General features: G+C 29.2%; 1 protein-coding gene and 1 pseudogene across 2 annotated transcripts in view; one reads left to right on the top strand and one right to left on the bottom strand.

Moving 5' to 3' along the window:
• The window catches only part of LOC132927362 (histone deacetylase HDAC1-like), a 46,518-nt gene that overhangs the window by 10,835 nt on the left and 17,941 nt on the right, over positions 1–17,742 (top strand). The window contains exons 1-2 of one of the 2 annotated variants that reach the window (XM_060991871.1): positions 12,549–12,653; positions 12,718–12,986. In XM_060991871.1, the coding sequence (XP_060847854.1) occupies positions 12,926–12,986 (61 nt within the window). In that variant the 5' untranslated portion in view covers positions 12,549–12,653; positions 12,718–12,925. Of the gene's footprint in view, positions 1–12,548; positions 12,654–12,717; positions 12,987–17,742 lie in introns of those variants that run through there. The other variant, XM_060991870.1, reaches the window with a different exon arrangement.
• On the bottom strand, positions 7,309–9,247 carry LOC132923937 (uncharacterized; annotated as a pseudogene).

The following is a 17,742-nucleotide window of genomic DNA, read 5'->3' as shown; positions in this document are numbered from 1 at the left end:
AGAGGGAGAAAAATTTAGTTTAATAGTATACTCATAAAATACATAAAATATATATTTAAATACTTTAATAAATTTTAAATAACTCAATAAAAATAATATTTAAGAGATAAAATATACAAATAAATACGTACTTTATACTTAACTTAACAAATTCAAAGTGTTTTTTCCTCTTAATTAAGTCATTAATTACTTCTTCAACAAAGAATTTAATCATTAATAAAATATTTATAAAAATAACATTTTTTCTTAAAATCATAATTTTTGTATTAAATCTACTGCAAAAAAAAATATCAATCAAAATAAAAATTTTGTTGAAAGTAAATTTGAACTCTTACCAAACTCGTTTATAATTTTTTCAGAATTGGGAATTTTATCTTTTTCAATACTTATAAGTAGTAAAGCTTCCAAAAGTTCTTGTCCTAATGAAGCTCGTAAACGTGTTTTAATAATTTTTAGTTTTGAGAAACTGCGTTCGCAATTTACTTGAGTACAAGCAAGTGTTAATATTAATTTGTAAGTTAAATATAAATTAGTGTAAGCTGAAAAATGAAAATTATATTTAGACGAAATACACATGGAAGACAATATTTGCACTCATTCTCTGAAAATAAAAATACAAGTTTTTATGAGTTATTTAAGACCTAAGTATATGTTATAGACATAAGTAAACTATTTGAAACTTCTATATATTTACCTGAATTGCTTGAATTAAAATCGTCTTCTTCATCTTGGTTGTTCAGATCTTCATCATTTTCAGACGGATTCTTCGCTTCATGTAATTTTTCTTTTTTAAAATCTGCATTTATTGTTAGGTATAGAGATTCATAAGATGCCGCAAAGTCTTTTAATTCTATGATTAAATTTTCATGATTAACATTTGCAAGATTTGTGAGACGTTTCAAGAGATAGTTGTCTCCATCTATGAGTAGTACACCACGGTTAATATCCACAAAACGCTTAGGATCTAGATAGGCCAACGATTTCATTTAATCTTCACATTTGGAAAACCTTCTTTGAATAGTTGATTTAATTTGATCCATGATGGGAATAAAAGTAGTAGTTACCTTATAATTGGTAACTGGACTAAGAGTAGGCAATTAATCAATTGCTAATTCACCGTCCATTCGTTTTTTTTTCTAGGCCTATGATCCGGTAATTCATCATTCAAGTTGACATGCTCAAAGCATTCTGTTTTTGCTTTTGCTATGGTAATAAAATCTTTTACTTTTTGGTAAATTCCAGCGAAGTTAGTTGCGAGTTTGTCCATTTTTTCTTGAAGTGATGATATATGATTCCGTGCAGCTATATAATCAAGATTTTTAGTTTGTAGGTATGCTGAAACTGGCGTTGATGCTTCAAATATATGAAGAAAAGTGAAACTTCTTAATATAATTTCAAAATTGGTCCATTTTTCTAATAGATTACGGGCGTCAGAAGCTGTATTAGAATTGACAGCCTCGTGATATCCTAACAAATGAAGTGCTTCAATCAAGTTAATGTATCAATAACGGTCGTTATTTGGCGTCGAAGTTGTATGAAATATCGCTTGGAGAGCATGATGTTTACTATTCCATCTGGTTGTTCCAATTTTTTTCAAGCGACGTAGTTTTTCATTTCCATCTTGAAAACTTACTATACGTTTCCAAAGATCAGATCTTTTGTAAGAGTATGAAAAAAATACTGCCGTTTTTTGAAGAATATTAAATAAATTTTGAGCATTCAAAACACTCAAAGTTGTATCACTTATTACTAAATTAAGAACGTGAGCATGACAATGTGTATAAATAGACTTGGGAGCATCTTCCTTTAAAATATTTTGAAGTCCTTTATATTGTCCGCTCATGTTTGCTGCCCCGTCAAATGAATTACTTATCAAATTTTTAAATCAATTCCCAAAGAATTTAACTCTGTCTTTATTAAATCGTATTGAGCTTTACCAGTACTATCATGCTGAGCACACATTTTAATAAGTCTTTCATAAATTTCACCATTTAAAACATATCGGACACATATACTGAGTTGATCTGTTACAGAAATATCTTGCGTTGAATCAACTTCGAGCGAAAAGGCTTTTACTGCGATAACATCTTCCGCAATGGATGCTGTAATTAAGTTGCCTATAATAATAACAATTTTATTGACAGTAGTTTTTGATAAAAACGTTAATAACGAGCCTCTTCCTGATTTTTTGCTAATACTATTTGCTTTTTCATTATGTGATTTTATTATTTCATAATGATTTGCTTTTTAGACTAGACTTTTGTACATGATTTAATAAAATTGAATCGTACTTAGCAACAAGTTTTATAAGCGCAAGAAAATTGCCTTGGTTTTGTATCAAATTTTCTGACTGTTGTAAATTATACGCAGATTCAAAACTATGGCCTCTAAAAGCTATATCCTGTTTAGCTGATGTAAGAATGTTATCAATTATTCTTAACATAACGTGACGATTTTCTTGAACTTCTTTTGACCTCTGAATATGAATTAATGCTCTAACTGATTTTCCAGAATCTAATCTCAGATACGTACTGACAGCTTCATTGTGAACATTAGATTCTTCATGCTTATTTATTTTAATATATAAAGACTTTAAATTTATGTCTATTCCTTTTACAAAAACACTGTCTCGATTTTTTCCAAATGTCATGCTAACTGAACAATATATTTTTGATGAAACATTATCAAATGATAACCACTTTCGATGAACCTTATGTTCTGTACCATCATTAATAGATCGAAAATATACTCTTGAGATATCAAAATGGCAAATTATGTAAATCCAGTGTTAGTTGGACTGGGTGTTTTTTAATAAAATCCATTTTAACTACTAAAGTTTCATTTTCATTCGGAGCAATAAATAAACCCAAATTGGCATTCATTGTAGTCAAAGTACAGTTTTTCCTAGAAGTGAAATTTGAGTTACTATTATCAGAGTCAGAATCATCATCGAATTTAGTTTCATTATCAATACTATAATGAGATATTTTATGATGGTCAGATGGTTGACTTATAGGATCATCATGACTACGAATCAGATTTTCTATATTTTGGAAACATTCAATACTTTCAGAATTATTCGATTTTTCTAAATTAATCTGATTCGCGGGTGTAGTTTTAGTTTCTACTTCAGAAGTTGATGTTTTAAAAAGAGCAGTTAGTTTTGTTTGTTTAGGATTATTTCCTGCCTTCTGTAGTTCATGTTCTAAGATTCGTTTTCTTTTTTCGCACCCGGATTTATGTTTATAACGATCTTGGTTTTTGGACATTTTGTGTTAAAAATGAAGAATTTTTAGTTAAATTGTAATAAAATTTATATAATTTATAAATAATTCTGATCTATAGAAAAAATTAAAAATATATCGTGTAAGTAAAATAAGTAGAGAAATAATATATAAATATAATAGCGAACAGTGGCGTAAATTGGGTGATGCAAATATAGCAATATTATAGCAATTGCACCACCAAAAGATCATAACAAATTGTATACTTATCAATAATTTCTATTTTCTAAAGTATTTTGAATTTTTTTTACAAATTACAAGTACCTATGCATAAAATTTAATATTCATGCAAGAGTCGTTTTATATCAATATCTTAAATCCTATTTCAATGGTACAATTCGGTAAAAATTTTTTCGACGATAATATAAATTATCTATTAGTAATTGATGAATTTAATGCAATACAATTTTTTTTAATGTTATTATATAATAATAACAATTTTTCTACTAAAATAATTTAATATTTATTAATTAATTTAGCATAAAAATAAAATTAAAATAAAATGTTTATTGGGTGGATATTTTCAAATGAATTTAGTATTAGTGGGTTAAAAATTAAAATATTTCTCTATAAATAAATATCATAAAATATACATTAAAAATATGCAGTAAAAACAACCAAATATACAACAAAAATGGAAAGGAAAGGAATTAATTAATAATACCTATCATATACAAAATTGAAAACACTATTATTATTTTTTAAACTTCTTATTCTTGTGTTTTACCAGTTTCAAAATAAAGAAATACAATTCACAATTATAAATCGTGCTTCATTTTTTATATGAGTCTAAATATACATAAAAATATTAAATTAATTTACCTTTTTGAAAATCAGGATTCCAGTTGCATTAGTTTAATGGTTCACTATTCAATAAAATATATGAAATGTGTAAGACGACTAAGACGTATGTTACGTACGCTCTAGTTTTACACAAACTAAAAATAATCAAACAGCAGCTATAGTAGTAAATAAAACACGATAGTCGATAGTGTTATATTTACATGATATTATTATTTCATTATTGTTCAGAGAGAACTCCAAAAATAAAATAAAGTTTATTCATTTTCGTTTTATTATAGACCGAATTCCTTATCGCTCCATATCGAGACAGCGCAACATATTGTTCATGGTACTACAGCAGTGATCATTACATAATATATGACTTGTAACCAGCAGTAATAGTAAAAATAATGATAATTATTAATAACGTTATTTTGGACCCGTTACACTGACAAATAATTTTTAAAAGCATTTTATTTAAATTATTTTTGTAAGTGTACATGGGGGCCGTGAGGCCCTGCTAAGTTAGGGCCCGGGATGCAATCGCATCCCGGCATCCCTTGCCAGTCCGCCACTGGTCGGATGAGATGCACGAGGTTCTATTATCGGAGATACGTTAGGTACTGTAGCTACGCGTGAAATGAATGTCTGTTGGTTGTCAGTAGTGGCGATTGCGGTACACTGGAACTTCGTGCGTTATGACCAAGGAGTGTAGAAACAGCAAAACGAATAAGATAAAGAAAATCGACGGTTAGCTTATAGGCAAGATAAATACAATTGTCTGAATATACCTACATGACACGGGATACAATATTGTAGGTAAACGAGCCACGCGGGAGCGTCCTGCACAATTATTCTATTGTATCCATTGGCGGGCGTGACTATAGTAGGTATCTCTCCGCATAGGCGCATAGTAAAATATAATGTTATAGTAAGTTTTAATGTATATCGTATAATGTTGTATATAGAAGTGTGTCCAAAGAAGCTGAATTAAATTGATCTGAAGATATTGATCCTGTTTCGTCGATACGAGTTTGCCCGATAAATTTATGTATATTAAAAAAAATATTTAAATCACTAGTATATAACTTAAGAATTGATGTAGACGAGTAATAGTTAACTTCGTGTATACGATTTGTTACATTTACGTTCGATCATTGTTTTTAGAAGTAAGCGACTTATTATAGGATATCGTATTGCGTGAAAAAAAATTTAATAAACCTCGCCTAACGGACATGTCTCAATAGCCGACGATTTCTTAGGGCGGTGCACATGAATTGCGTACCAAAACAGGTGGATTGCGTCCTGGACGCATTTGTGTTACCTTACACTAAACATTTTTTTTAGATTTACAGTGGTTTTCAAAATAATTTTTAATCTTGATATTTTATAAAAAATAATAATAATTAAATATTTATCATTAACGTAATATCAACACAAAGAACAACTAACTACTAATGTGATTGATTATGACTTATAGTTTTATTATCATATTTTTAAAATTAAATTTCAATTTTTTATTTAACCTGGCATAACTTTATTAATTATTATGGCAATATCACTTTATGAGCTACTTACAATAATTAACTGTAGATGAAAAAGTAACACGAATCAAAAAGGTTCGTCTACCTATTTAGGTACTCAAATCGTGAGTATCTACCCTCTTGGGGACATGATAGTTATTTTCATTACTTTTCAATGTAAAAATCTAAAACTAGTATTTGACAAAATCGATTCTCTTTTTTAAATATAACTCAAAACGAATAACGAATAAATACTTAAAATGTTTACAAAATATTTATGTTAAAATTTCCAACATGAAATATTTTTTTTAATATTTTCGTTTTGAACTTTGATAAACTTTAGAATTTTTGATTTTTTTTTTAAATTTGATAATATTCATTTGGTTCAAGATGCTTGAAAATTAAATATAAGTTTCTTAATAAATTATTCGTACCTGTCTAAGACTTCAAATTTGAAATTATCATTTTCATCATGATTTAATGTGTATTCTTAATTTATTTAATTTTTTTATCCCATTGATATAATTAAAACTGTTATTGGATATGATCCATTTTTATTTTTAATCAGTTTAAGTTATAAGCTTATTGAAATGTATGGTGACTAATTATAATAAAACAAATGTTTAAATATTCTTAAAGAACATCACTACACATAAATCAAGTTTGCTTAGATTTATAAAGTATGTAATTATTTAAGAAATATGGTATTTGTCTCGTACTTAAACACTAATTATTCAATGAGATACAAGCATTTGAAAATATGCATGTGACGTTATAGTGCCGAAGTCGAAACAGTGGCGTATGTTAACCTTAAGTGTTTTTTGTGTTTATGACACTGGTGTGATTATAGTATTTTAATATACTTTCTAGTTTTTTCTAGTAAATAAAACTATTAGTCAATTTCGTAAAATTTTGTTTGCGCGGTAATGCAACTAGAGTCGCAAACTCAATAATTTTACTAAATTATAATTTATAATATGAATGCAACAATAAGATATATTATATTTTAAATATCGACACCATCGTCTTAAGCTATTCTATTCATTTTAGTTTGATATACTACATTGAAAAATTTAAAGGATAATAGTTAAAATTTATAACATTTAATTAGCTTTTAAAAATTATTTTATAATTTATTTTAAATAAGAAGTAATAAATTACATATTAATTTCGACTTAATAATAGATTTTTTTTTATTTTTAATTGAAACCAAAATAGAGGTTTGTTACTGTTAAGGGAGATGAAGCATACCATATTTTAAGGAGTAGTATTTAGGCTTTTCATATTACATGAACATTTTGGCTGTATCAATGTGTGAGAAGTAAACGAACATTAGTGTGTGTAATCCGTTATCGCATTATCGCGACAAAATTTGAATTCTCAGATTAACGATAATAATCAAAATAAACCATGCCGCACGAGATTTCATCGGAAAAAGGTGTATTATTATTTTTCTATACAACTACTATAAATAATAAATATTCATTCATAATAATAATAATATTATATGGTCGCGTCGTACCCGTATCATAAAAAACTTAATTTACATAATATAAAATTTAGTAACTATTGATAACTATATTACTTTGCTGTATTTATTATTATTATTGATCCCAAATCATTTAACAAACAACAATAATAATATTAAAAAAAAACTGAACACTCGTAATTCGTATTAGGTATAATTATAATATTTTATTTTTTATATATTTATAATATTAATTAATTCCTTCAGCAAGTATTTGAGGCAACATGTTTTCTAAATAAAATGTTTTTAATTTCATTTTCATTTTGTTTTCCCAAAAGCTGTCGTCACGTTTTATTTTTTCCATCATCAAACCTATATAAATAATAAATATACATAATAAATTATAAACCATATAATGAGTATACATAAAAATATAAAATATAGGTATCCACAAACCTTTAGGCGTCCAAATACAAAAATATCAATATAATTTATTTGAAATGTGCAATTGCCCTTGTACTTGGTAATAGTAGTTGTGATTACGTTTGAGATGCAGCTGTCCATCTTTTATTTCACAACATTTTATTTTTTTCATAGAAATTCCGTCTTCTGGACTCATACTTTTCGCTGATGCTGGACACTTAATTTCAACTAAAGAATTATTGTCCACAAGACCATCAGGAGATGCTGCCAAAAATGATAGACCATGATCTACTATAAGGCCTGCATTTTTTATATTTTTCCCTATAACTTTTTGTAACTGTTCTTTGGCCATGTCTTCGTACTGGATTCCATACCGGGTGGCAGCATTACCGGTAAAAGTCCCAAACAACAATTCCTTGGCGACTTTGTCTCGGGAAGTGGATTCACGCAGTTTACATATTTTACCGAATACAGACGCTGTTAACCTATTTAAGTTTAAAGAAATACGCTGCAGTTATGTAACAACAAATACAAATATGGTTTTATATAATAAAATAATTAAAACAAACCTTTTTTTTCTTTCTAAATGCCATTCTTCACATTGGTTTTGTCTTACTGTTCTTTTTTCTAGATCACGAATTTCATTTTTATCTAGTTGTAGCTTTTTTAAAAAATCATTTTTTAATTTTTCTTTTTTTTCAATTGTTAAGTGTGTTAAACTATTCGAAACGTTCCCATAGTTTTCGTCGGGTCCAACGTAAGAAATTTTAGACTTATTTTTAGGTATCGCAGAAAAAAGTTGACGTCGTATTTTACGGGCGTTTGCTGTTTTTTGATATTTTTTTATAAACATTTTAGTATATTTCCCTGGGCTTTTATTTGTAACGTGCTTATTAAATAATGACAAACGATTTGATCCAGCATTATAAGCCATAACTGCAGCATTACACCTAAGTTGATATGAACCTTTTAACGAAAAGTTTACCCGTTTTCCTCCTATAAATTTAGTCAATATTGAATTGTATAGTTCAGCTGCATTGTTGTTGTGATTAAGTAACAAGCTTTCTGCGTGGTAAGACATAAGATTTCGAGCTTTGGTTATGTCATCCCAAACACCTAGACTTGAAAGTGCCGGAACTAGGTTTTCTTCTCCTTTAACACACACACACATATATGTTATATTATATTCATAAATATGAGGAAACGGTACTATACGTAAATAAATTTAAATATTTTTAAATCGTCGAAACTATAATGTACTATCTTACCTTCTTTACTCCCCTTACAAAAATAGGATTTACAATAACTGTGATCTCCAAATACATGAAATGGTCCATTTGTCAAATCACTTTTTAAAAGAGTTAATATTTCCTCATATGGTTTATCACTAATATGTTGTTTTCTATACTTGATTGCTTCTGTCACTGCATATCGAAGCCTATAAGTAAATTTAATTATGAAGTAAAAATGTAATAATATTAACCTATTATAGTAGGTACCTACACTAAAGTCTATAGGTATAGTTACTAACATATGCACAATATAATAAAAATAAATAAAAAATAAAAATATGCATATTACCTAAGTAATCTATCTTGAACAGCTTTACGATAGCAGCCTGGTATAACATCACCTTTATCGTTTTTTCTTTTAATACTTATATCCCTCATTCGATTTATATAATTTCGCAATAAGTGATTGGTACATTCAATCTTTTTTATTACGAAATTCGGACCATATGGTTTTTCTATTCTTAATCGCTTCATTACACTGCTATCACCGTCTCCTAAATAATGTAAAAATATTAATAAATAAGCATAAATAAAATGCATATTAGGTACTTAGGTATACTAATAAAAATAATTTTGTCAAAACTGATTTGACGTAAAAAAAATCGTTTTTCTCTACCTACCAATTTTTTTTTATCCCCCCCTATTATTTTGAAGAAAAAAAAGTAAATTCAATGCATTTATCAGTCTATTTTGAATCTAAAATTGTGCCTATTTATATATTTTTTAAATTATAATAGGTACACGTACAATTAAAAAAAAATCAGTAGGTAATAACACTATAATAACTATTAAATTAAACTAATTCAACTTATTTTTCTTACCAATTAACTGTGAATATATTAGATTATGCATTGACACACTTTGTTTAAATACCTCTACTATAATATCAGCTTCCATTGCAGTAGAAGGAGCACTCCAATTTTTAAAACATAAATGGTCAGTTATCTGTAATGATTCTTTTTTCTCCGCCACTTGACATATGCAACAATATTTATTGCGAACTCCACAAAACAACATTTTTTTTGTCCTAGCTCCAATTATACAAGCCTGGTTCAAATTAATTTAAAATTATATTAATAATTATTTGGTATACCTATCTTAGATAAACCAATAACATACAAGTTATTACTCGTAATTTATTATTCAAAAAAAGGTATAGATATAGGTACTATTAGTACTTACAACTCCGGATAAAGCATTATATTTAGTACGGTATGATCGTTTACTCCATGCTCCATCAGCAATAACAGCTATCTTTGGTCTACCTAGATAATCGACTTCTCCATTTTCAATCGCTAATTTAGCCTCCTCCTTACCAGCCAATAACATTTCTTTCCAAGCAATGTCATTGAAATGATTAAAAATATTGGTATGCGTTTCTTGGTACATTCGATTTGACATATTCGGCATATTCAACGTAGCAGTTAACTCTTCCAGTTGAGAATAACCTTGCCCAATATTGACTATTGACGAAACTATGGCCATGTTAATATTTATATCATTGTCATCTTTTTCACTGTCAATTATAACCTTTATGCCACATATTTTACATGCGAAGTAAAATGTACTAATAAATCCTTTTCTTCCTTCCTTTAAAAACTCTAAATCCCGACATGAACATTCATATCCTTTGTGATTTATTAATTGAATTGAATTAAAAATATGTCGCATGTTAACAATTCTTCGCCCTTCTAAATTTTTCCACGGATCACTTTCATCGCCGTAAGACGATGAAGGTAATGTTAAATTATTGCTTACTTCACCACTTACTTCTCGATCATTTTTCGGAGTTTTAAATTCAGGGAAAATCGAAACTGATGACGAAGAATCATTTAGGTGTTCATTCTTTTAAATAAAAAAAAATTATAGAATGTATTTAATATATATATAAGTATAAAATTAAAAAAAAATTGTATAGGTATTTATACTAATAATTAGCTATATGTAAAAATATTAAATTTACATATTGATAACTAATAAAAGTAAAATAAAATTATAATTTATAATCTCATATATTATTTATACTTACCGTTAGTTCGTAAAAAATTGAATATTAATATATTGTACATTATAATTAATTACCTCTTCATTTTTTTCATGATTTTCGCGTTTTTTACGTTTTAAGTTAGCCAAATTAGGTTTTTTCCGTGGTGCACATAGCTTGAGATGTGCTTTTTTACCAAAACGCCAATTTTCATTCATTTTAAAATTTAAAATTATATAATCACTGACAAAAAAATTAAACTTCACTGGTTGAATAGTTATTAGTCTAGATGTCTAGATGTAGTATGAAACTAGTGACTGAGTAGACTAATATTCTATTTTATTTTGTCGTAACATAAATTTACTTATTACCATATATTTTATACTTTTCAATTACAATACATTATCAAATATCATTTCATTTCCGTAGTCGTTAGCTCTAATTGAATTATAATCGTTCAGATACGGGTATTGGCTACTAAGATTCTTAGAAATGTTCTAACGCCCATACGCGCATGCACAAGTCAATGAACACGAAGAAAAATATTTTTGCTCCGGTTGTAGGGCAGAAATTGGATGCAAACAGTATCAAAAGAGAAATAAAAATTCACCTAGTTTCGATTGACTTGTATTAATTTTGAAAACATGATTGAATTCGCCAGTCTATTTTCTAGGTTTGCTCGGAAGTAGATTTACGACTTTATTTTTAGTTAATATAATATGACGTATAGTAAGTTTATATTTTTTTCAAAAAAAAATTATACTTGACTTAGTTGTAGATAGCGACAAAATGAAAAATAAAAGATTCCACTTCCGAGCAAACTTAGAAAAGAGAAAGACAAACCAAAGTTAGTTTTCAAAATTTAAATTGAGCTACTGGAAGTATGTTTAATTTACTTTCGCTTATTGAGCTAAATGTATGAAAAAATATGGTTGCTCCAGCCCCCTTAATAATAATATTATTAAAAAAAATTCGGCTCGCCAGACATGGCCAGCCCATTCCAGCCTTTTTCTGATTAAGAAGTGTCTTATACTCGGTTTATTGTATAGTTGTTGCAGATTTTCATTTTTCCTTCTTTCAAATCTTTCCAATTCATTGTTGTATACTGGTCCATAGATTTTTCTTAATATTTTCCTCTCAAAGTTTTGTAGTTTTTCTTCATCCCCCTGGGTGCTAGACCATGTCTCACATGCATACGTGACTACGGGACGCATGTATGTACAGTACAGGCGCTCTTTTGTACGTCTTGACAGTAGCTTGGAGGAGAACATTTCTCTCATTGTGAAGTAATATATAGCAAATCTATATATCTATATTATACTATCTAGATTATAGCAAATCTATTCAATATTGTTCTAATAAATAATTAAAATCTTTCTTTCGAATTTAACAATTATTATATAATTTTATTAAATTATGAATTACACGAATAGAATAAAAAATTTAAAAAAAAAAATTTTAATTTATTATTAAAAAATATTCAAAAGAAAACAACAAAAAAAAAGGAAACACATGAAGATATCAAAAGAATTATAAAAATTAAACCAATTAATTCACCTATTTTACGAATATCTTGATTATTATTTATGTTTAAAATTAAAGTCCCAGCTCTTAAAAATAGTATAAATTTAAACAGAGCATGTATAAATAAATAAAAACATATCAATTTTAAATATAAATTTTATTTGTCTTAAAGTTGAAAAATCAATAATTTTTTTTTTAAAAAACTTTTCATTCAAAATCCAAAAATACCACTGGAATATGGACGGCGCGTTAAAGGAGTAGTTAATGGTCTTTTTCCTTAAGATTTTTCAATATGTCTGCATATCTTATACATAAATTAATGTCTATTAAATATCCACAAATGTTGCCTACTCATCATCATCATTTGACAAGGTAGAAGATTTTGAATACGAAATGTTGTTAAATTATTCTAATTGTTTCTATATAATTGTTTTAGATAACACAAGAGAAAATAGAAGTTGTAATAACTTTTCCGTATGGATACCATGCTGGTTTTAACCATGCTTTCAATATGGCTGGATCAACAAACTTTGCATCGCCCCGTTGGGTAGAATACGGAAAAAGAGCGACACTAGGAAGTTGCCGCAAGCACAATGTAAAAATTGACATGGCAACCTTTGTGAGACGTTTATAACCTGAAAACTATGAAGACCGGCTTAATGGAAGATATTTTGGTTGCCATCAAGAAGACGACACTTCTCGAAGGTTTGCCGCCCGTGTGCATTACTAAATAAGTTATTTATTTTATACGGTAGATTAAGTTTCTATTGAGAGAATGAGAAAGACAAATTTGATTAGCGTTTCTACTCTTAGATATATGAAAAGAAAATTAAAGACCTCGCAGATAGACTTAAAAGAAAGCCAGAATGCTTGTCGTCAATTGCAAAACGTTTATAAAAATACTAAAGAGAAATTAGACAGTTTTATTAGCTATGAAATAAACACACCTAAAATATTGGAAGTGATTCTGCTAGTGCTTAAAATAATGCATTTATTAAACTTTCATACTTATTATTATGTAATTTTAATTGTTTTTTTTATTATACATAATAGTACATTTGATGACAAATATAATAAAGAAAAATGCAAAAATGAATTATCAAAAAAAGAACTATATGAATCACAATCGATAAATTCGGCTGAACTCAAGTATGTAAATGTGCATTTGTTTAATTTAAGTCTATAAGGTTCGATTATAATTGAATATTGCTAAATATTTTGCACGGGGTGTCGTGTTCAACTTTTCTCTAAAAAACATGATATCGTTTAGACAATTGATTTCATACGAGCTAACAGTGAAAAGGTTAGTGGATGGTTACATGTTGATGGAATGGATATAAATTCGTTCATCATGAGTGTTATAAACTCATGATAAGAAAAAAAACTTTGTTTCTTTTGTCACTGGGAGTGAATATAACAATGTATGTTTGAGTAGATTAAAAATAGTTTATGGTAGAAGATATTGTTTTTTACATTTTTTTTACAATTAAAATTATAAATTTTATTACCTTTGTTAGTTGAAATATTGTAGAACAAGATTTCAATTATGACATTAAAATATACGTTTTATGGTATAAGATTTTTTTCTAATTTAATCAGAGAGGTGCACCGCAACCACCTATTTTAAACACTTATCATTTTTGTCTATATTTTAATTGAATGTTGTAGGTTAACCGACTTTCTAAGACTAAAATTTCCAAATTACAGTTATTTAACAAAAAAACTAGCCATCGTGATGAGTTTCCTGCATACTTGTTTAACCGTTTCTTCAGTATCTCCTAATATCGCTATATCATCCGCATAAGCCAAGATATTTATGTTCGAGTTTCCCAATACTATTCCATTGTTACAATTTGTTGCTCTTACCTTTTCTAATATTAGGTTGAACAATATTGGTGATAGCGCATCTCCTTGTCTTAGACCTGTCCTAACCGTTGCTGGTTCTGACAATTCTGATGCTACCTTTATTTTGATTTCTGTATTTTGCAGAGTGGCCTCAATTAATTTTGTTAGTTTGTTTGGGAACTTAAACTCTTTTAATATTAGACTATGTCGGTGGACAGAATCGTATGCTTTTTTGAAATCTACAAATAGTATACATATGCTTTTATTGAATTCCCATGATTTTTCTATGATCTGTCTTAAGCTGAAGATTTGATCTGTTGTTGATCTGTTGGGCCTAAAACCACCTTGATAATCTCCCAGTATCTCTTCCGCAATGGGTTTAATCCTATCTAAAATGCAATAGGACAATATCTTGTAGACCACATTCAATAAGGCAATTCCTCTGTAATTATTACATATTTGTTGGTCACCTTTTTTATGGATTGGACATACGACAGCGACATTCCAACCTTCTGGTAGTACTTCCTGCTCCCAAATGTGGGTTAGTAACCTATGTATATGTGTTAATGAATCTTCGTCTAGCATTTTCATAATTTCACCTTGTATGCCGTCCTCACCAGGTGATTTATAGTTCTCCAATCGCCTTATTTGTAATTCAATTTCTTGTTTTGACGGTATTGTACATTCGTTTAGGTTGGGTTCTGTCCTTGTCCAAGTAAAGGTTTCTCTGGGGTCGTTGCAGTTAAGCAGATGTTCGAAATACGTTTTCCATCTCTCTACAATATCTGATCGTGCAGTAATTAGTGTTCCATCTTCCTTTACTAGGAACTTTTCAAATATTTTTTGTAACCTCCCTTTAGTGTATTAATTTTTTTGTATAATTGGCGTGTATTATGTTCATTGTGATATTTTTCTGCTTCTTCCAAAATGTTTTTCGTATAGACTCTTTTTTCATACTTAAAGGTTCGACTTGCTTCTTTTCTGCTTTCATTATACTTTGTTTTGTTTTCTTCATGGGAAGGGTCATTAAGGTACAAATTTCTAAATTTTTTCCTTTGATTTAGAGCTTTCTCACACCTCTCATTGAACCACGGTTTTTTAGGGTTTTTTGGTTTTCCCAGGACTTCAGCTGATGTTTCTTTTATTGTCTCCTGTACCCTCCTCCACATATTATTTATTGAGTCTATACTATCTATATTTAATTCACTGCTGCGTTTGTGTATCTCACTTTTAAAACGTTTACAGAAAATTTCATCTGTGAACTTAGTTATATCATATCTGTCTATTACCGTTGGCCTTGTTGCCACCCTTCTCTTCAGTCTTGCTTTAATTTTTACCTTAACCAAATAGTGGTCAGAGTCACAGTCCGCTCCTCGCATCGTTTTGATATCCGTAATACTGTTTTTGAACCTGTCATTGACTAGTACATGGTCAATTAGATTTGTGTGATTCCCATCTGGTGACTTCCGTGTTCCCTTATTGATCTTTTTATGGGGAAACATTGTGCTCTTGATCACTAAGCCTTTGCTCGTTGCAAAGTCGATTAGGTTGAGGCCATTATTGTTAGATACTTCATGCAAGCTATGGTGGCCAATGGTTGGTTTAAATATTAATTCTTTTCCAACTTTTGCATTAAGGTCTCCTAATATAACCACTATTCTGTTATTAGGTATCCCATCTACTACGTTCGTTAATTCATCATAGAAGTCGTCTTTTTCTTCTTGAGTCTTTTCCTCAGTAGGGGCATGAACACTAATAATTGTGAGATTAAACCAGTATGCTTTAATTGTTAATAGTGATATTCTCGGGTTAAATGTCTTAAATTCCATTACGTTTGGTACCATTGACTTATGAACTATGAAACCCGTACCAAATTGTCGTCGATCATCGCAGTCCCCATAGAAAATGGTATGATTATTAATGTCCAAGGATCCCGTTCCTTGCCATCTAATTTCTTGGATAGCCACGATTTTAAGTTTATATCTCCCTATTTCTTGCGTCACTGTATGTGCCGCTCCAGTGCTGTATAATGTGCGAACGTTTCATGTACCCAAAGATATTTCCGATTTCCAGTTTCCATTTTTGTTTTCCTTATCTCCACTATTCTGAGGCTTTTTGTTTGGTTCCTGAACATAAGTTTTTTTACGAGGCTGGGTTGTTAACCCAGCGCCCAACCCCCAACCTGGAGGGCCAGACCACTCCAATCACTTAAGACCAGAGTGGGGCTATTGCAGCGCCCAATTAAGGGTACTGGGCGATGGGGACGCTACTTTCCTAACGCCTAAATCAAGCATAATGTAAGTAAATGAAAACGAAATTAAAAATATTTTCTAGGTATATGATATTTATTTTTAATAGATTTTGAAACTAGGCATTGAAAATTTAAAAAAGAAATAAAATAAGAAAAAATTATACTGCATAAATGTGTTTTGTCTACGTTGAGCGTGGGCCAGAGAGAAAACAAATAGTGCGCTGACATCCTATAACTATGAACATGATTAGAATCAAATAAATAAAATAATAATATTATGATTAAATACTAATTTAAAAGACCGGTTTAGGGTTGTGCTACAGATCGCCGGGACGACACGCAGTCGCTCTCGACGGAACACGACGGTCGGCGACAATTAGAAATAATATAATTTATTATAAATTAAATTCCTTATCGCCCTCTATCGGAAATAGTTTCTGCGCTCCGTATTTTGTATTGCAGTTATCTATACTATTTATAATCAATGGTAGTACCTGGTCTATTACATAATAACTGTCAATAAAATGAATACTACATATACGACTCCATTGAGTGGGTACAAAATTTTTTCGCCTCAATGCAATAATCCACTTTCGGTTAACCTTTTCATTATTCAAAGGGGACGTGTAAAATTATGACATACAGAGGAATTTTATGAAATTTATATAATATAACCAGTGGCGGTTTTGGTATTAAATTTTGTAGGAGGCATCATGTTGTAATACAGGCTAACCTGTGGGGGGCTCCGCCCCCACACTCCCCTTACAACAAATATGTAAAAGAATTGACTTTTCTTAATTTCAAAATATGTTAATAATAATGATATTAATGGGTAAAAAAAACATTATATACATTAGAATTAAATGATCTACTTAATACTTTAGAACCTATTTTGTTAGTGGACAAACATGTAAGATTAGGAGTTAATTTACCTTGCCTAAGTAAATCATTTTTATCTACCGCATTCCAACGCCTATATGGAGTTTCCTGTAATAAAACAACCGGATCGTACAAGGGATTCATTTTACCAAAAATAAAAATGTTTTTATTTAAAATCCTAAACTCATTCACATATAACTTAATAAGATATAACTACAATAGTACAATACTAAATGGGTACACAGCTATAGAGTATTGAATATAGATAATAGATACAAAATATTTAGTGATAAAAAAAGGATATTATCATTTGATAAATATTAATTATTATCTGATAATAGCAATTAGGAATGATCTCGGACTAAAATTTAATATTTTTCTAATATTAACTTCAACGGCGATGGATGTCGAGTGACGAGCGCTGTAGCGGAGATTAATAGAATCATTGCCTCCGTTTGTGTGTTGCGCATGCGCAGCTTCAATTAT

The sequence above is a fragment of the Rhopalosiphum padi genome, chromosome 3 (assembly GCF_020882245.1).
Source record: "Rhopalosiphum padi isolate XX-2018 chromosome 3, ASM2088224v1, whole genome shotgun sequence".
In the NCBI taxonomy this organism is placed as follows: Eukaryota; Metazoa; Arthropoda; class Insecta; order Hemiptera; family Aphididae; genus Rhopalosiphum; species Rhopalosiphum padi.
This window is presented reverse-complemented; position numbering and strand designations above follow the sequence as displayed.